This window comes from Silurus meridionalis, chromosome 19 (genome assembly GCF_014805685.1).
Source record: "Silurus meridionalis isolate SWU-2019-XX chromosome 19, ASM1480568v1, whole genome shotgun sequence".
Lineage (NCBI taxonomy): Eukaryota > Metazoa > Chordata > Actinopteri > Siluriformes > Siluridae > Silurus > Silurus meridionalis.
Genome location: NC_060902.1, coordinates 5,480,149 through 5,501,892, shown reverse-complemented (window position 1 = coordinate 5,501,892; position 21,744 = coordinate 5,480,149). Strand labels below are relative to the sequence as shown.

At 36.9% G+C, this 21,744-nt stretch overlaps 1 protein-coding gene across 19 annotated transcripts in view; it reads right to left on the bottom strand.

Moving 5' to 3' along the window:
• Positions 1–21,744, bottom strand: part of grip2b (glutamate receptor interacting protein 2b) — a 189,287-nt gene that overhangs the window by 29,839 nt on the left and 137,704 nt on the right. For 17 of the 19 annotated variants that reach the window (XM_046875134.1, XM_046875136.1, XM_046875131.1 and 14 more), the window contains 6 exons: positions 17,477–17,622; positions 17,146–17,293; positions 16,212–16,381; positions 7,963–8,103; positions 6,637–6,789; positions 5,895–6,084 (listed from right to left, as the gene is read on the bottom strand). In XM_046875134.1, the coding sequence (XP_046731090.1) occupies positions 5,895–6,084; positions 6,637–6,789; positions 7,963–8,103; positions 16,212–16,381; positions 17,146–17,293; positions 17,477–17,622 (948 nt within the window). The remainder of the gene's footprint in view (positions 1–5,894; positions 6,085–6,636; positions 6,790–7,962; positions 8,104–16,211; positions 16,382–17,145; positions 17,294–17,476; positions 17,623–21,744) is intronic. The other 2 variants (XM_046875126.1, XM_046875129.1) reach the window with 1 other exon arrangement.

The following is a 21,744-nucleotide window of genomic DNA, read 5'->3' as shown; positions in this document are numbered from 1 at the left end:
CTTTTCTCTTTATATATGCTGCCTCTGGGGGAAATTATACATAAACATAATATTCGCTTCCATTGCTATGCTGATGATATGCAGGTGTATTTTTCAGCAAAGCCAGATGAGACAATAAGACAAAAGTACTTTTACTAGGACCACATGCAGCTAGAGTAAACATTCCGATTATGCTTCGTTTCGGTCTGCCTCTGGATGGAGTTTTCTTCGATTGGAGGCCACTCTATACAGCTGGGGAGGGTTTCACATCATTGCCCTGGGGATCCATTAAATTACGGAGTAACACAGGAGCTTTGAGGATGGATTTGGACTCTACTTAATGTCAACAGTCTGCTACACTAACACAGAACTACAGTTTGCATTTGATTACCATCACTGCACACCTCAACATCGTTTAGCTCAAATGAATAGATATTCGGTGCCACCCAGATGAGGATGGGTTTCCTCTTGAGTCTGGTCCCTTTAAAAGTTTCTTCCTTATGCCATCTCGGGGAGTTTTTCCTCGCCACAGTCGCATCAGCTTGCTCATTATCGAACACTTTTAAAGAACATTCTTATTAATTATTTATTACCACATTATCTGTGTAAAGCTGCTTTGAGACAATGTTCATTGTAAAATGCGCTATACAAATCAAAATTAAGTGAATTAAATTGCACTGAATTAAAAAAGATTCCTTTTGGGATAACAACCATACAAACTGACTTGTTGCAGTGTGCTGTGTATGGTCTGAGCACATTTTGCTCTGCAACCTCTAAAGCAATGCTGGCAGCACTGATGCGTATGTTTTTTGAAGCCACCTTCTGCACCTGATGCACAGCATGTGGACTCAACTTCTTTGATCGACCCTTGCGATGCCTGTTATAAGTGGAACCCGTCTTGGAAAACCTCTGTATGACCATGGCCACTGTACTCTAATTCAGTTTTCAGGGTGTTACCAATATTCTTATAGCCTAGACCATCTTTGTGGAGAGCAACAATTCCAATTCTCAAATCCTCAGAGTTCTTTGCCATGAGGTGAGATGTTGAACATCCAGTAGTCAGTATGAGAGATCAATAGCATCTGACACTAAAATGAATAATTCTGTCCTTTTAGAATTCTTTTTTTCTTTTTGACACCAAAAAAGTTATATAAATAAAGCAGTTTGAAGAAATGAAGATATGTCCAAAAACAAAACTACAAGAAATTATTCGCTCCCTTGGAATAAAAAAAAGGGAATAACTAACTAATCATAACAAGATTGGACAGTGACATTGACAATTTTCTCCGGAGTCGACATGACGTTTTTCTCAGTTATGCCTCATGACATCTCACAGCACTAAAAACAAGCAGAAAGACAAACAAACTGAATACGAATTGTTCACAGTAATTTGTAATGGGATTCCAAATCCTTGCCTGCTGTCACTTTTATGAGCTGAAGGGAATTCGTGCACCACAGTGTGTAAACATGACCGTGACAATCTCCAGCCTCCTGAACATTTTCAAAGTTAGACGGGCAACTTCAAATCGACCAGATAAGAGGTGAAATTCTGCTTCGTCTTCATCCCTGCTGAGCTCTGACCCAGATTTTGATTTAAAATCAACTCATATCCAGCCTGATGTGTGCTAGCGTCTTTCCCTATGAACTACGCAGACTGCTGTCATCAGCTCATCGGGTCCTTATGCGGCATCGTTTTCATTTCATTGCATTTCACAGAATATTAATGGGTATGAATCACCCTTTAGGATGTGAAGGGTCAACAGAAAGATGAGATAAGATGAAATAAAATGAGACCATTGTAGAGCCAAAGAGGAATAGAACACATTGTACACACTGTGATGTCTTAGACTAATTTGTGGATATAAGCCCAGGGCTATGCTATATACAATCTCTTTCCAAATTATTAAGAACACCATGTACAATTTTGCAATTGTATAGTCTATACTTTTTTTTTTTTACCTATCATGCTCTCAATTCTAAAAAATCATGTCCCAGGGGCTCTTTTGTGGGGCATAAAAAGCCCCACACTGTTCACAGAAGAGACAAAAGGGGCAAGTGCTACCTGCTGTAGTTTGTATAGATAAGAATTGTTTAGACAGAGTACACTTTTTTTCATTTCTTTGGCCACTTCTGCTGTTTCAGTGAGCCTTGGAACACTATATCACTATAGCCTGCAGTGCTAATGGTATTGCTGTCAATTCAGACAGTTGAAGATGTTAAGATTTTCAGTGGGAGTGACGAGGATGGACAATATTAGAAACAAGTTTATAAGAGGGACCATGCATGTAGGATGTTTTGGAGACAAAATGAAAGAAGCCCGACATGTGCAGAGGAGGGACATGGGGTATACTGGTAGAAGAATGCTGAAAATGGAGCCACCAGGAAGGAGGAAAAGAGGAAGGCCAGGGAGAAGGTTTATGGATGTGGTGAGAGAAAATATACAAGTGGTTGGTTTGAAAGAGGCAGATGTAGAGGACGGAGTTCTATAGAGACGGATGATCCGCTGTGGAGACCCCTGACGGGAGCAGCAGGAAGAACAAGAAGAAGGTATTGCTGTCATTTACATGTTAAAAGTAGAAAAAAAAAAAAAAAAAAAATTATATATATATATATATATATATATATATATATATATATATATATATATATATATATATATACTGTATACTACAGTGGTTTCAAGCCTCAGCAAGGCCCCTAACCTCCAGATCCAGGGGTACAGTACCATGTCTGACCCTGCGTTCTGACCTCAGCTCCTAACATTGCTGGTATATGCAAATAAAGAATTTCACTGTGCTGTTAAATACATATGACATGTTTAAAGCACCTTTCTTTTTCTTTCTTTTATCCATGTCTATACCTTCAGGCAGCCATCACACATTCTCCACAAGCTACCCCCCTTTGCTCTATACATAAAAAGGGGAACGTAACAAATGCATTAAATAATGCATATTTTCCCAAAGCAGCTCTGCAGAAATATATAGATTCAGGACATACATTTTAAATGAAAACATGTATCATTAATGAGCAAGCTAGAGGTAACAGTGGCAAGGAAAACTTCCCTGAGAGGGCATGAGGAAGAAACCTTGAGATTCAAAATGTCATGAGGGTGGCATTGGAAACTGATTGTAAATAAATCCCTTCTCGATAAGTGCACTTGTGTACCCAGAGAATTCCGTAGTTTTAACATTTTAACTTTATTTTGTCAAAGTTATAAGCTGCTCAATTAGTGCAAAATTGTTTGTGGCAAATTTAGTCCCAAACATTCACAGCAATTGAAACCTGCTGGTATCAATTGCAGTCCAAAGCCACCTTCACTAAATGGTGCCATGGTTGCTGGGTGAAGGTTTGAGTTGTTCAGAAACTGCTTTTCCAGTTCCACTTATGTAACATGGTATAGGTGCATGAATGTAAGTAGTATTGCGCTGCTGCCTCATTATTGGCTTGATTTCATGAATGCACATGAAATGCTAAAGAAACACGTCAGCAAGGCTCATCTCATCTCAAAGTTTTATTTTGTATGTGTATTTTATTCTTTGGAGAAAGATAACAGAGAAGTGAGTCAGAGAGGTTATATATATATAAGTTTGTGTGTAGCCTTAAAGCTGGAGGAGGATTATCATAGCCTTCTTTTGAAGATAAACCAGTATCTCTGTATCCTCTCTGTGGTCTGATCAAAGGCAGGAACATGGACTCACATGAGAAAGCAAAAACCCAACACCAAAACAGCATCAATCCAAAGAGACAAATGACCCAGAGATTTTGCTGCTTCATAATATTAGCCATTTTTCAATCTTTGAACATCAAACACATTCAAATATGTGATGTTTGTTTGCCTTACAATCACTTAGGATTAAGACAAGCTCAAGAATAGCATACGAATAGGAAGAAGAATGTAGATGAAGAAAAATACACTCTTTCTTGCTCTTGTACCACACTTTGACTAGATAGGTTTTCATTAATTTCCCTGAATTTGTTGACTTCTACAGTTGCTGCAGCAAATTACAGGGTTCCGCAGCCTTGTCGATAACATGCTTATTTTAATTCCATTCATAGTATCGACTCTTACGGTAAAATCTGAACAAAATCCAAACTTAATAACAAATGACAAAGCATATTATTTTTCCAATAGCCATTAGTATGGTGAAGCTTTAACATTCTGCCTTCTTTAACATTTGTGGGCAGAGTCTCCATCAATGCTTTTTAATGGTAAATAGGTTTTCTTTTAATACATTTTTTTTATGTCTCATTGACATCAAAACAGAGAACACAATCAGAGTTAAGTTTGTTTTCTCACATGCAATGACTCGCATTAACTCATAGCGGCCTGAGACCATTTCTTTTCAATAAGAAATAGCGACTCCTGACAACATCAGTGACAGAGACCTTTGGCAAATAGAGCAAGGTGACAATGTTGAATGAATGGGAGTAAAGAGAATGAGCACATTTAAGCTGACTTGCAATGGGAGTGAAGACAGTAAAACACAGAAGGATTTGGTTAAGGCATAGGATTTTAAAACACAAGGTCATGAGTTCATATCCCAGCACCACAAAGCTACAACTGCTGGGCCCTTAAGCAAGGCCTTTTAACTTTAATTGCTAAGTTATAAGTTGCTCTGAAAAAGGTTTCCTGCCAACTGTCATAAATGTAAATGTAAACACATGTGATCCCTCTCCTGATTTGTGAAATGCTAATTGTGCTGAAAGTGGGACCTCTTCATCGTAGGCAACCTCATTGTACAGTGACTGGCAATTAAACAGTAATAAAATGTTTGAACGTAACATTAGGTGATGTAGTGCAGGTAATTCCAGCAGCAACGAATTTCCTTGATACACAATGAATATAACTATAAACTTATAGAAAGCATGCTGTTATTTTATTTAAAAAAAATATTAAATAAAAACTTGTGGGGTAGCAGTAAGTGGGGCTAGCTAATAAGTATTACCGTATTTTTCGGACTATAAGCCGCTACTTTTTTCACCCACGTTTTGAACCCCGCGGCTTAAACAACGAAGCGGCTAATTTCTGAATTTTTCCTGGGTTTTTCCCGGTTTCACAAACTTCAAGCGAAAAAACTGAACCCCATAACATTAGACCAATGAAATTTCCGAACGGAAACGAAAAAACGCATCTCACCTGTGTTCTGAGCTGCACGGCATCGGGAGAAAAAACTTCCATTGGCTGATTTTTAAACGCACGACGATGCCAAAAGATAAAATTCCAAGAGAAATAGTTGTGAAAGGAAGAAGGAAGACAGTGAACAATGACTTTCTTGGTCGGCTACTGTTTAGATACAAGCCGTTGTAACGTGTTGAGTCTGGGTGAAGGGAGAGCTCGCTATCTCCAGTTGCAACAGATATCATATAAGCACAGACAGGTTTCCAAAACTCGTGCTTTTTTATTTTTCTTGGCAACAGTGTTAGTCAAAGAAACTTAGAAATGAGCATCAGAAAATAATAAACACATAATCCTCAGTCTTACACACACGCAGTAATAACGGGGGAATGCAGTGGCATGCTATTCCTAAAATACCGCTCTGCTCCTAGAGGAAGCGCAACATATTTCCCCTGTTACACCGTGTGTAACGTGTCTTTCGTTAAAGCCTGTGGCTTATAGACAGGTGCTGCTTATTTAAAAAAATATTTGTAAAATATATGGGTGCGCTTTATAGTCCGGAAATTACGGTACTATGGTCTTCATTTTCTTATTGTATGTCACCGAACGTTAAGCAGACTGTTGTTTGAAATGCATTAAATGAAACAAATCGAAGCAGCACGCTGACAGTAATAAGAATATTACTTACTCAATGACTTCATTATTTTCATAGTAGCATTGTGGTTAACTTATTGAACAGTGTAATTTCCAAGCACCCCTGTGTTAGTCTCTTAGTTAGTGTCTTTGCATAGGCACTCACTTTTCAGCTGAGCTGTCAGGCTCGATAAATCGGATCACTGGAGGTGTGGAAAGTGTCTCAGTGGCGAATATTCCCCCCTGCAGCTGAACTCCGAAGCCGCTGAGAGGATCTCCTGTTAGGGTGATCTCGCTGGACTCTGTATGAACTATCTGACCTCCAGGACCCACTGAACTCGAGGCTAGAGATGCTGCTAAAAAAAGGTGAGAGGGGAAGTAAGCTTTGTTAGTAGAATGATCGATCGATCGATCGATCGATCTATCTATCTATCTATCTATCTATCTATCTATCTATCTATCTATCTATCTATCTATCTATCTATCTATCATAGTTTTTGTCCTATTTACTGATTTTGAAAAAATTAATTTGAATTAACAATGTCAGCTACACATTACACCAATAATTTGTTGTTCTGACATTTTCTTTGAAGCAGAAAAACTGAGTATCCCGCCAGAAAAATCAATGCAGCAGGAAGAGCAAATGTCAAAGTGGCACAAACACATACAGGATTGTATTGTTGTATCAAATGAAAATTAATAGATGGATCTGAAAATGCAGTGTGACTGCTCCTCCTCTGATATGAGACTGAAATGTGAAAGTTCAAACTGATGTGGTCAAGCACTTATTTAGGCACCCCATATAAACATGAGCACACACGCACACGCACACACACACACACACACACACACACACACACACACACACACACACACACACACACACACACACACGCTATAACACTTACACAAGCTCTTTTGCTCTTTTTTCCTCTGTCTCCTCTTGAGCATGGAGTTGCGGGGGCTCATTGGATGGGGAGTGCGAGGCAGAGTGCTGGATGACTGACTCGTCATGCCTGATGTAGTGGTGGAGGCGGGGGAAAAATTAGTGCAGACTACAGCTAGTAAAGGAGGAGAGAGAGAGAGAAAGAGAGATAGAGAGAGTCATTTACATTGCACTTACATTTAAATAGACTGCAGTAGACCGAATTTTCATGTTGAAATTCAACTCAGTTTCCATTTTTCACAAGTAATATAATGCTATATGATCCTAAGAAAGGAAAAATCACAAGTTTATTTGAATACTCTAAAAACTTACAATATATACTTTCTTTCGATATTTACATTTTAAGAAACTACATTTAACTGTATCAAATTTAATCCCACTACATATTTAAAAAAACATTAATTTTGTCAAATGATATCCTGTCATGATGCCGAAACCCAATAGATCTCACAATAGTAAGGACACCCTCTTTGTGTGCTTGTAACAATAGAAAACTCAATAAATCCCCCCAAAAAAGTACTTTAACTTTTGAAACTTAACCACATTTACAAGCAAGTACTTGTTAATTTTTTTTTTTTTATTGTGTGCTTCACCACTACTTATAAATAGATGAAATACAAAAGAATTATTATATATATCCTCCTTAAACTATACGAAAGGAGTTTCTAATGTCATCACTTGCTTTCAAGGCTTTTTCTTTAGATTTTCTGACACAGCAAAGACCTTGTCTTGTTTTTAATATCTATATACACCTATATATTTTAAAATCAGCACCTTGTTTGGTTAGCATTCCACCAAACTAGCCATAACATAAAAAGTGCTAAAATGTGAGAGCCATTTTCTTGAATTAACAAATCATTGCATTTCTTTGGCAATTTACTGTGGTATAAAAGGGTATAATCAAACACTTTTCTATTGTTAGAAAAGAAATCTATTTTGTAGTGGTAACTGTAACTCTGCTTCACACCATGCTGTTATTTATTGTCGATTATTTCCCTATAAAAGCGCTCATGTTTTATTCCCTATTCATTATGGAATTAGGCAGCAGAAACAAAGTGAGCAGAACACTGAGATAAACAGCTTCATTATCATTTCTCTAAATCAGTGCTCCTTAATCACAGCAATAACCCCTATACTGAACAGCTTTTTCAACTTCAAATTATTAGACCTAGGCCAAAATCAATGTAGTTATCTTAAATAATGAATTAGAAGAAGTACATTTTTCAGCAACCTGCAATGATACTATTGCGTGTATTATGTGCAAGGTGCATGTACTGTATGCATTTACATTTGCAGTAGTCCTGAGTGCTGGACACATTGCTGGAGGTGGACATCCAGGTGGGTGTCTTACAGTGAGTAGCATGCTGAGAATGGCAGTAGCTCACACATGGGTCCCAAGAATGAGGGTGGTCACTTTTCTGGACCTTCACTGCACACGACACACACACACACACACACACACACACACACACACACACACACACACACACACACACACACACAAACACACATATAACCATTAATATAACACATACAGTTGAAATGTTAATATATACTGCTGCTATTTATCAATGCATAAAACATTGTTTAGAAAATGGCACATTATTTGAATGGGAATAATGTTCAAATGACATTTAATATTTACCATCAGAACAAATCTAATGCCTAAAATCTAAAGTTTTTGTTAGAGATGGCATTTGGTTGTCTTCTAAAATGTCATGCTCTGTAATTTGTTCCTGCCTAATGTTTTTTTTTTAGAATTCACACTAAAAAAAAATCTGAGCAAAGATGACCCATTAAAATTCACAACAAAATTGAATATTATCTCACTAATAGGGTTGGCGCATTGAATTTGGAGCACACACACACACACACACACACACACACACACACACACACACACACACACACACACACACACACACACACAGTCAGATGTATTGTTTGGCTTCATTAACATTCACCCTGCTAATAAATCCCTCAATGCTTAAAATCCTGTGCTCAGAGTCCCAGAGGGCGGCAAAAGCTGTATTTGAATGATAATCTCGATTTTGAAACACTAGTGTGGAAAAAAGAATGCTTGTGCAAAACAACGAGGAAGCTCATTTGGATCGGGTTAATGGTGTCCTTCCTGCTAGAGGCGGGATGAATAAATTTGGGTGTGTGGGTGTGTGTGTGGTCTGTCAAGTATGCTTTTGTTCATTGCTCTAGGCTTTAGCATCTCATCCAACATTCTACCAAACAATGTACAGTATGAAGCATATGGCAAGCTCTTTATGTATTATTTGGGAATGACAGCTTATAACACATTTCAACCCATATGTTTATTTATAAATAAACATGGACATAAGTGATACCCAATGAGAATCATGACAATCACACTGCATTATTATATAATCACTAGGGTTATTATTTGAGCGCATTCCTTCGATTTCTGTGTTCGGCACCGGAATTTCTTTTCAATTATGGCAATGCGATCTTTTGCAAAGTGTAAATGTTTCCTGTTATATTGTTAAACTGTGAGAGAAAGTGAGACCTACTGATTTGGTCTGTATTTGGAATGATTTGGAATGGAGACAGATGCAAATGCTGAGATTGATTTATTAATTGCAACACAGACGAACAAATCGAATAGAATACCGTAATTTCCGGACTATAAAGCGCACCCATATATAAGCACCCACTGAATTTGACAAATATTTTTATTTTAAACATAAATAAGCCGCACCTGTCTATAAGCCCACATGTCTACAATGTCTACATTAAAACTAATGAACCTTACACAGGCTTTAACGACAGTGTCTGTTACACGGGTGAAATATGTTGTGGCTCATTTTGGGAATAGCCTGCCACCACATTTTCCGCTATTGTGCGCATGTGTGCAAGGCCGAGGAATATGTCCTTATTATTTTCTGATGCTCATTTCTAAGTTTTTTTAACTAACCCGTAATGCTGTTGCCAAGAAAAATTAAAAAGCACGAGTTTTGGAAACCTGTCTGTGCTTATATGATTTCATTTGCAACTGGAGTTAGCGAGCTCTCCCTTGACCCTGACTCAACGCGTTACAATGGCTTGTATCTAAACAGTAGCCGACCAAGAAAGTCACTGTTCACTGTCTTCCTCCTTCCTTTCACAACTATTTCTCTCGGGAGTATATCTTTTGGAATCGTAAAAAAATTTTCTTCCGATGCTGTGCAGCTAAGAACACAGGTGAGGTGTGTTTTTTTCGTTTCCGTTCGGAAATTTCATTGGTCTAATGTTATGTCGTTTAGTTTTTGGCTTGAAGTTTGTGAAACTGGGAAAAACCCAGGAAAGATAGCGGCTTTTAGTCCGAAAATCGTAATCCAGGTACTGTACATGCAAAGTCAAGCCGACATACAAACCAAAAAGAAGGGGCAAATCAAAAACCAAATCCAGCTATGAAGAAGGATATTAGACCAGAACAACAAAAACCAAACCAAAGCTTGATAAGTCAGCAGGATAAACTTAGTGTTACTTCGTTAAGGGCTGGTAAAAATGTAAAATACAATGAGGTGTGATTGCTATCAGGTGTGTATGATTAGAAGATGGGCATAGTGATTAGTATTCAGGGGAATGTCTGTGTGACATAACCACGCTCAGAAATGTACAGTAGTCTCCATTGGCCATATTTGTAGGATGTGGTCTGCTCTGGAAAGCAGAGTTCTCAAAGACTGTTGCAAATTGTGTGACAGTTATTGGTACACATTGCCTCCTGCTATGTGCAGGGTTAGAATCAATGTGAAACATCAGGTGGAGTGCAGGTGCAGCCAGGAGGAGGAAAAGGTATTTAAATGTGTTTTTTCACTTTAGGTCCTATAGAAATCTCCTAGCAGAGTAAAATTGAATAGGACACGGAATGGTTCGGTGTGTTCGGTACATTTCTTTACCAAACTCTATTTTTCTTTCTCTTTTATCTTAATTCAACTTCAAGTCATTTGTCCACTGACACGAAAAGTCTTCCATAATTGTTAAGTTACATTTGCTGTATCAGTGATTAAAAGGTTTTTCATTGTGAAATCTCTTCATTTTGAGACTTACATTATGTGGCGTGTCCTTCTGCAAAATGATAGAAATAATAACATTAGAACCAACAAATTAATTCAACTGAGCTGCTTTTGTGGAAAATGTATCCACACTTATTGGCCAATCAAATTCAAGAATTTAAAAGCACACTGGTATAAACACCTGACAGTAAGCCTGACAGTAAATCTTCCAATTGCTTTAATCGAGAGTGGAACTTTGCATGCTAATCAGTATGATAGGTATTTGCTGTTACTTTTAGCCTCTCTCTCCCTAAGTAAGAAGAAAATATAAGAAGCTTTGAATCATTCTAAGCTTTGTGTGTGTGTGTGTGTGTGTGTGTGTGTGTGTGTGTGTATTTAGTCATTTACTGACATATGTGGTCCTTCCACAAATTATAAAATTTGAATGTGAGTAATCTGCCCAAGATTCCTGCCAAACATAAGTAAAGAACAGGCATCAGAAAGCAGGTAACATTCCCTGTCACTCCAAAACAATCTAAAATTGTAAAAAATCTTTTTTTCAATCAACGGTCATAACATCCACGCTTCACACAGCTTATGCTAAGCTCATCTGCCTGAAGAAACTTTTGAAGAACATTCTGATGTGAGCTCCGACATGCCTACGTGACTCTCTGGAGCTTAAACTCAGTAAGAAGATTACCATATTGGCTTTAAAAGGCATGTCAAATTCTTTGACTATGTTGTAGATAACGAATTGAAGCTAACCCTCGTATCAGAACTTTTTCATGTTTCGAAGAACATTTAACTCTTAAAGCCAGTGAAATTTTGCGCACTATCCTGAGTCATGACACATTTTCCACATTTTTTCATTTGGAGATATAGTAATGAGAATGTGATTAAATTCTCATGAGGTGAAGGCCAGTTATATTAAACTATACTTTTTCTCCTTCCATCATCTTTGCTGGTAACATCAAAGCAAGCTTTACTCCTGGACTTTCAATTCTTTATTAAAGTCTCAATGGGGTCAATGATGCACATTTTCTAATACAAGTTTCCCATTTTTGCACTTGTACGTGTTTTCGTGCTTGCTGGGAGCTGACCCATATATCTTCACTGGGACGAATCAACAGCATGAATCACATCCTAGAAGATACATTCACATGCATGAATGCTTACATTTCTGCAACAAAATAAAGACCAATGAGCCTGAGCAGTGTTGTAACCTTTCTTGTTAAGGAATGCAAGATTTAAGAGAAAAGGTGTTCTCCTTTGGTGAGATTTCTGGTGACAGTGTAGACAAATCAAAGACACAACAGCACTGATGACGCATGGCTGCACCTAAAAGGCTCTCAGGCACAATATTTACTGGATCTGAGTAGGATAAACAACATAGAAATGTGCAACATAGAAAAACCAAGCATTAGAGCATGAAAAAACCAAGCATTAGAGCATGAAAAGTATCCAGTTAGAGCTATTTACAGTAACAAACTCCAAATAACCATTCAATAGTGACAGTGTTTTATGTTTTTTTTCATCCAATCCAAAAGTGTAAATGAAGCGCTTATGGCTTTTCTTTTCTTGTTACAGCACCCATTTTATCATATACTGTCATTCCTCCAAATAGTTAGTGCACTTTTGAACAAAATGTCGTTTCTCCATGACCATAGTGCAACACAACAGTATGCAAGATTTAGGTAAAGTGTAAAACATAACAACATGAGATAGAACAATAGGACAATTATTTCACAGAATAGGATAGTAATAATAAATATTCAAGATAGAAAATACACAGTATTTGAGCTGTTACCCAGAAATTATCAGTAATATTTGGAAGAAAAAAAATTATTTTGTACGTCTTTTGTACATTGCAAGTGTGCAATGTTTTTGAGTTTACTGGATTAGGCGTCTAACTATCTAATTTGAACATTGGAAGGCAGCAGAAACCTATACCAGCAGATACAAAAATATATTTATTGCTTGCAAATGGTTTGTGGTTATCCTTTCAGTTTTTCCACTTTGTTCAATGCCCACTCATTGGTTATAAATTCTGTCCCACACTTTAAAAACATTAGCAAATAATTTTAGATTCTGTAACTTCTGCTGTAGATACAGTAGTTGGACTGTTTGACTTGTACTGCATTGCATGCAACAAATTACTCAACCTCCAGCCAGGAAAAATGAAAACTTAGCTTGAAGTTCACACTTGTCAATTTGGCATAATCTAGTAATCTAGTAGGCATGCAGTACTCATTGTGTTAGCTCAATAGTTAAGGCATTGTATTCTGGATCGGAAGGTCACACATACAAATCCCAGCACCACCAAGCTGCCACTGCTGGGCCCTTGAGCAAGGCCCTTAACCCTCAACTTCGCAGTTGTAGGTTGCTCTGGCTTTAGGAATCTACCAAATGCCCTTAAATGTAATTAATCTTTTCGAGTTCCTTCCTAGTTTACAAAAATTTAACATGGAGGCTCACATCAGAAGTAAAAAAAAAGTAGCACGTCTTACATTTGGTTTTGTTCAATACAAACCCATTCCCTTGTCAAATCTACATCAACTATACAGATGGCTGTTTAACCCTCTGGAGTCTGAGAGTGTTTTTGGCCCCTTGAGAGATTTTAACATGCTCTCACATTTGGTTCTTTTTAGTTGCTTTTAAAATATATTATTGACAAAAAACATATTACACTGTATTCAACACAAACTGGGCTACCATAATATGTAAACAACTTATATGTGTGTGTTTGTATTTTTGACAAAATAAGGTTTATGCGTGGTTTTTAAAAAAAGCAAAAAAAAAAAAAAAACTGAAATAAGGCCACAAAACCTATAGTAAACAGAGGAAAATATACATTACTTATCATTGGCTGGATTGTTGTTACAAATAGATGGAAGTTGAAATGTATGCCCCCACCCCATCCTTAAATATCCCAAATGCTGTAAATGTACATATAAGATGTATTTAACATAAGTGCATATTTCATAGATAAAGGTTTCTGAGTACAGGTAGACCCCAACTTACGACGTAGATAAGGACCGAAAAACCAGTCGCAGACATAAAGAGGCACTGTAAACACACTTTTACATAGTACAAATAAAATAAATAAAAAAACAATAATAAAATAATAATAAAAAATAAGATTAAAATTATTATTTTTTTCCGTTGGGGGTGACCGTCGTATTGCCAAAATGCTGAGTGGTCATAGGTCGGGTCTGACTGTAAATCTTTGTCAGCTGTGCATTATGTGAGAAATATACTGGGTGTGATGCTAGTCCATCACAGAGCACTACACACATACATTTACACCTGGAAGTCAATTTAGCCCTTCATCCTAATGCAACGTTGTCCATAGTCCAGCTCCATGGAAAAATGTGGCTTTTCTATCAAATTGGCAACTGGCCCACTGGACAACACATTGCATTTTTTTCTCTAATTTGAAGGCAGAAGCAGACTGTGTCAACACTGTTAGCCTAAATGCACAAGGTTTTGTTTTTCTCTGACTAAATGTAGACATGAGAAAACTCTTCATTGAGTGGCATGGTACTCAAGAGACATACACTTTAGCCAAAAGTAACTAAGACTGACATGAGACATTGTGGGCAGTGAAAAAAACCTATTCAGAGATGAGAGGCAGAGCGATATGTATATACAGTAGTTTTTTAGTTTGCACACTTTAATAGTAATAAATTAATAGTAGTTTGCTCATCTGCATCTTTGGGGTGCAAACAGTTGACGTGAATCCGACAGAATCTGGTTCCATTTGAAAAACAAAAAGCCCAGACCTATTGGCCTTTTTTTTTTGCAGAAATCTTTCTTTCTTACATATTAATACAAAAAAAAAACCCCGTATATTAAAGGCAACTAAGGGTGTTAACTAGTCTGACATGCTTAATTTAACATCTGTTCTTCAACTGTAGACACACAAGAAATGGGACATTGAAACCCCACAGGCCTGATTTGAGTTCAGTCTCGTTCTGTGAGGGTCTGGGTGTGAATGGGTCTCCGTAATTAAATCTAACCTCCGCGCCAAAGCTCTAGGGGCGGCATTAAGCAGAAAGAGAGACTAATTAAAAGAGATGACAGCGAGTTGAGATGACAGAGGGGACAGCTGTATGCATATGTGTGTTCCATCTCCCGGTGTCCTTATTTAGATCATATCTATGTACTCTGGTGAGATTAGAATTTAAAATGTATAGCATAAAAATGAGTACGCTGTCCTATTTTACACCAATCAGTAAATTTAGAACATTTATTACAATAAGAAATTGTGCAACAAAGTGTTTATTATATGGTCAAATCTGGGTTTATGGATTAAAAACATTAATAAAAATGTAATTATTTATTTTTATAAAATATTCATCATACCCCTAATGGAAGGGGGCTGGAAGGTCAGACCATGTAAATAGAGAAATAAATGTTGGTGTAGTTTACTTTGAAATACCGTTATCATTACAAGTTACCGTGATCATAAAAAAAAACAATATTCGTAGTGTGAAACGATATTCAATCATGTCAATCAAAGCTGACCAAATAAGTGACACTGTTTGTAAAGCAGGCTACAACTTATTTTTAAATAAGCAGTTTGCAAGAAATCTGCTATTCATGAACACTTTGAGTGTAAGTAAATTTGAATAAAAAAAGACTTATCTGGGTAAACCTTGAGTTGATTATCTACAAGTCTTAAAACATGAGTGGATTATTGAATGTTTACATATGGATTATACTGTATTCCAGTGGCAGGCTGATTATGCATTTCACACCTAGGCCTTTTTGTGCTGTCCCTCATGATTTAATCCATCTCTTAATATCATCATTAGAAAATAGATGATAAATAGAAACCATCAAAATCATACAGAAATGCAGTATAACAAAATGCTGCATCAAAGACAGGTATCTCATACAGCTAGAATGAATGCGATTTCTAAAGCAAGAAACCCAATGAACACAATTCAACAAGTCTCATTTTACTGAAGCTACAGCTGCACCACATACATCTCCAGCAAAATCATCTAAATTAACCTTATAATCCCCTTCAGGAACTCGAGCTGTGTCAACAATGCGGCCCTGGACATTATGAGACTGCAGGGTGTCCTAAACTATATCGTCAATTGGTTGATTTTAGCTCAATCAGAGCACTTAGCGGTTCGGCATCGAGATGTCGCGCCTCCTGTACAAGCTGGCACGCCAGATCCTCCTGTGAGGATATGGGAAGCTGCTCTACTTGAGGGCAGCGTATATCCTGGGCTACTTGAACGAGGAAGCAGACACCCTCTCGAGGCAAGGGCTGTGGCCTGGGGAATGGCGACTCCACACCCATGTGGTGGAGCAGATCTGGGAGAGATTTTACAGAGCTCAAGTGGACCTGTTCGCAACTTGAGAGACATTGCACTGTCCCCTCTGGTTCTCCTTCACACCCCCTCTGGGGCTGGATGCCATGGTACAGGCATGACCGAGACATTCAGTGCTTGCATTGCAAAATTGCAGAGAAGGCACAAAATCACTCAAGGTCTCCCAGAAGCTGAAGCTTACTCACCAGTGTCCTGAGCTTTGCTGGTCAATCGCATTTGATGAGCAGGCAGGATCTCCAGCTTGGCCACATCTGAAGTGCTGGCTAACAGCTGAGTGGCCTCCAACACAGTGCAATGCTCTGTACTTGTTCCATCTATGGTGAGGATATGATCGTCTACATGTAAGGCTCCTGATCTGTAAAGAAAATGCACATATTTTATGTGAATAAATAATGAAAGCTGGTCATCATAACGGTCTCCAACTATTCAATAATCAGAAATTTGTAGGAATTAAAGAAATGCACTGTATCCAAATGTATCCCACTATTTGCTGGTTTACTTTTGCTGCAAAGAAGTATTTATGGAAAGAAAAAAAAATCAACACTTCTGCTTCTCATCAACAGCTTGAAACTTATCAACACTCGAATGGAACACTATTTGATTTCTATGAAAAGCTGTCTCCAAATGTGTTTAAAATGTAATAAAATCTTTTTCTATTTGTTTTATTCCTGCTAGTTTCCTAAATGCTAGCTTGTTAAGAACTGTAATATCTAATACCTTGGTATTGATTTTAATCTTTCTAGTCCTAGTCCTTTTTCTGGTATATTTTATCATTATATTCACCTGTTCTGCTGATAGGTTTGTCTATTTACACTGCATGTACTTTGTATTAATGTATTGTATTGTATTCTAATATTAAAGCATATCCTTGAATTTACAAGTTTTTACTAGTTTTACAAGTTTCTTGGTATTGATGCTTATCTCAATTTTCCTCGCCTTTAGGGGATTGTTTTTGCCTGCTTGTGTTATGAGCCCTGCTCTGAACAGTGATTCAGGAGCTGTCCCTAATATATAACATATTGAGTATACGGCCTGGCCTCTCACTGTCACACGATAAATAGAAACATGCGAGTTATTTTTTGTAAAAAAAAAAGCAGATACAGAAGACTAGATTATTACCTGTCCACCACGCTGGCAGCTTTGATCTTGTCAATGATGATAACCTGTTTGTTCCTGTATGTGGCAGAGGTTAATGTGATGCCCAAACTCGCTCCAGGAGACTTTGCTATTTCCACCAATAGTGGGCCAGAAGCATTTGTTACTGAATCTAAAAATAATATGGATCAAAAAACACAGGTACTATACACAGCACAATGTATTATAATATAGAATAAGTATAATACACATGAAGGTAAAAATCTTGTTTGTGATGTGTATGAAGGTTCATAAAAAGGTTAATCCTTGAGTTTGGCAAGAGAATAAAAAAGTCAAATGCATTGTCTCCACTCACCCATAATGGTCACATCATATTCGGTTTGGAAGATGGCTTCCTGACCACACTGTGCCAACAAAGTAAGAGCTTCACTATGGCTGGCATTGTGTAAGGGCATGCCGTCCACACTGAGGAGCCGATCACCTGCCTTCAATGTGCCATCCCTGCATAAAGACATCAAGTCACATGGAACTAATCATATGCTTTGTTAGTCCACAAATACTGATGAAGTAATACTAGATAAATAGTACTCAGGCTTTTTTTTTTTTGGACTGTCACATTATTTTTACAGACACTCCACTTGATATCAAATTTGAAAAGCCATGTTATTGGTTATTTAGCTTTGAAGTAATTTTCTAGTTTAAATTCACTGTAAGTAAATATAATGCATGCCTATACATCTATAGCAATACAGTCCAAATTTAAACTCAAGTCAAGTGCATTGAATCAAATCAAAAATCGAAACACATACCCTCACTCTACCCTACCTTTACTATACATATATCACACCACACATGCAGCATATACTGCATAAAATACATACTATACAGCGGTTCTCTATGTGGGATATGTCTTCCTATAGCTATTTTCCTGACCTAAGTCCAGACCATAAATGAGCCCATAAATAATAATACATAATATTATCATTATTTAATGTTAACATTATGTTGAAAATTCCAGGAATAAAATAAACATATATATCTTTTGTATACTTTTAAATAATTAATAATGTTATAATAATTTTTTAATAGTTGGATTATTTTAAGTAATCTGTGGGGAAGGAGTCTAAAAATGCCTGCAATTTTATTAAAAGTAGCAGGCGGGGAAGTATTTTATAACTTTAAATGTTTTATAATTTAACTAAATTAAACATACAGTATAAATACATACTGGTAAGTAGTTATGTCTTAAGGAAAACCAAAAGTTAATTTTCCTTTAAACAACCATAAAGATACTGAGATGAACTACACATAAAAAGTTGAATTGCTAATGAATGAATGAACGCTTAGCATTTTTTTAATGTAAAACAGCAATCTCTTTTCAGATCATTTGAAATTAAGATCATGAATGAGTTTACTCAGTGTATTAGCAGCTCGTAATAGATCATAGTTAGTTAGCATAAATAACCTAAAGAAAAATTTATTTTACACAACAGATTAAAACTTCTATTTTGTTTGTTAATGCTGATTGTTCAGAAAACATATAGCGTACATATAGTATACGTACATAGTATACTATATTAAGTGTTGTACAGAAAAAAAGATGCTTACTATTGCACTGGTCAAGTGTTAAAACCATGGCAACCTATTAGCAACGAACAAACATTTATTTGGGTAATGTAAGGCAAAAGAAATTAGCACCATTGTAAATTGAAGGTACAAAAATGACATTCTATTTCATCTGTCAAAATACACAGTACATGCCAATTGTTTATGCATAACCTGACATCTATCCACCCATTCTCTATCCATCCATCCATCCATCCATCCATTCATCCATCCATTTATTCATCCATCCATCCATCCATCCATCCATCCATCCATCCATCCATCCACCTTCTGCATCACTTATCCACTTAAGCCTGGAGCCTATCACTGGGCACTTTGAGCACAAGCTGGGGGACAGACTAGACAGGGTGCACATCCAGGGTATGGCACAATTGCATAGACACTCACACACTTTTGGAAAAGCCAATCAGCTCCGCACACACAGAGTTTATGTATAATGTACACAGAAACATTCTAAACTCCATCCCTAAAGGTATGAGGCAAACACTCTAACTACTAAGCCACCATGACCCCCAAATCCCTGTATGATGTTTTTTTTTTAATTACATTTGTATTATTTGTTTTATTAAATGTAATAAAATAATTGTATATCCATGACTACATCACTGCAAGTGAAATGTGAGTTTTTCAAAGCCAATTCAATTTGTCTTCTACCATCATGATCAAGGAGCAAGCAATGCTTGTACTGTACCGAAAGTCTGTATAATTAGATAATATATAAATCAGAATACACTTACCCAGGAGGACTGCTGTTTCTCAGCAGGAACAAACAAAAAGGCTTGTTTACCTCTACATTCATCTAACTGTCACATTTCATTTGTGCAGCGTTTGAGCATACCTGTACTGATTTGAGGTGCTGTGCATTCAATAACACCTTACAGATGGCTATAATCTCTTTTACTATGTATTCCATTTCTCTAAACCTGCACGGATACACTTTCATACAACTCAATTTCATAGTGCTCCCCAGCAATTGGAGTCAAATTACGTTTTTTATATAGACAATAACATGTAGGTCTTGAATAAGGAATTGCTTGTTTGCTTGAAGAAATGTCCTACTATGTCTCATAATCTAATGCCTTTGTCAAATGTCTCAAACCAAATACTTGGATTCAAGCAAAACTAAGTAAAAATAATAATTCTGCAAAATAAGTCTGATTTTAAAAATAGAAATCAATGTAATACTGTACAAAGAATTAAAATTAAGTTCTTAAAATTTCTATATATAACCGTGATGGCTACTGGCTTCATATAGTATATTTGATGTCTGTCACATTTGAGTGAATATACTTTTCTCGATAAAGGCCAACGATTAAATTGACATGTTTAATGAATCAAATTCTAGATAAAAAGATACAGATCCAGATAAAATGTTCTTGTGCAAACTGTTCCTGGCGTCAGAGCCAGAGCAAAGAAATTAAACATCCCTGTCAGTACGATTGGTTTGGTAATATTTAAATATAAACATTAGGGAATCACAACTAATTATCTAAGGACACAAGAGCAAGATTTCAAGACAAACTCTTGGACTAACAAATGTAAGTAAAGTAAAAAAACAACATGCGAAAGAAAGCCAATAGTCACTCAAAAAGACAAAGGGACAAAGAAAAAGCAGCAGAAACAGCAGTCACATGGAATACAATACACAGTTAACTGCATCCTTGACATCACTGAGATGACAGAGATTTAACATTTACATAAAGCCATACTACTTTGAAACATTATACTTTGGTCAGACAACTTTTTTTTTGCTTTTTGAAAATAATTCAATACATAATTTAAAAAAAGGGCAGGTTGTGTGATCCTAAGAACACCTTATACTCAGTAAAGTGCAGAGATGGCTGCATCATGATAAAGGGGAGCTTCTCTTGATATAAGTGAAGCATTTATTCGCATTAGCCAGAAAACTGACTCTTGGGGGTAGATGGACTTTTGGACATGAACATGACATAGATGACCCAGGAATGAATAAAATACCATCATATAATATCTAATAAGATCTTCTGGATTTGAAATTGAATATCCATCAGATGAACCACAGGGAATAGAATTTGCCTAAGGTATGGGCCAAAACTGAAGCAAAACACTTAAAACTGTAAACTTACAGCTGCCAACAACATCTTTCATTTAAATAAATAAATAAATACTTGTTGTTTATGTTTAATAATATAGCATTTCTGTGGCCTAATGTAAAAAGACATTCTTCTTCTCCTTCTTCCTCTTTCGGCTTCTCCCAGTAGAGGACGCCACAGAGGATCATCCTTCTTCATACCCCTCCATCCTCTATATCTGCCTGTTTCAACAATCTGCATGTCTTCCCTCACCACATCCATAAACCAATGTAAAAAGACATTATGTCTTGATGTATAGCCTGGAGGTATATTAAAAAGTATATACCGTAATTTCCGGACTATAAAGCGCACCCAAATATAAGCCGCACCCACTGAATTTGACAAAGATTTTTATTTTAAACATAAATAAGCCGCACCTGTCTATAAGCCGCCCCTGTCTACACTGAAACTAATGAACTTTACACATGTCTGTTAGACAGTGTCTGTTACACGGTGTAACGGGTGAAATATGTTGTTGCTCCTTTAAAAGCAGAGCGGCATTTTGGGAATAGGCTGCCGCAGCATTTTTCCGGTATTACTGCAGGTGTGCAAGACTGAGGAATATGTCCTTATTATTTTTTGATGCTTATTTCTAGGTTTCTTTGACTAACCCGTAACGCTGTTGCCAAGAAAAATAAAAAAGCATGAGTTTTGGAAACCTGTCTGTGCTTATATGATTTCTGTTGCAACTGGAGTTAGGTGCGTTTTTTCGTTTCCGTTCGGCAATTTCATTGGTCTAATGTTATGTCACTCAGTTTTTTGGCTTGAAGTTTGTAAAACTTGGAAAAACCCAGGAAAAATTCATAAATAAGCCGCTTCGTTGTTTAAGCCGCGGGGTTCAAAACATGGGGAAAATGTAGCGGCTTATAGTCCGAAAAATACGGTA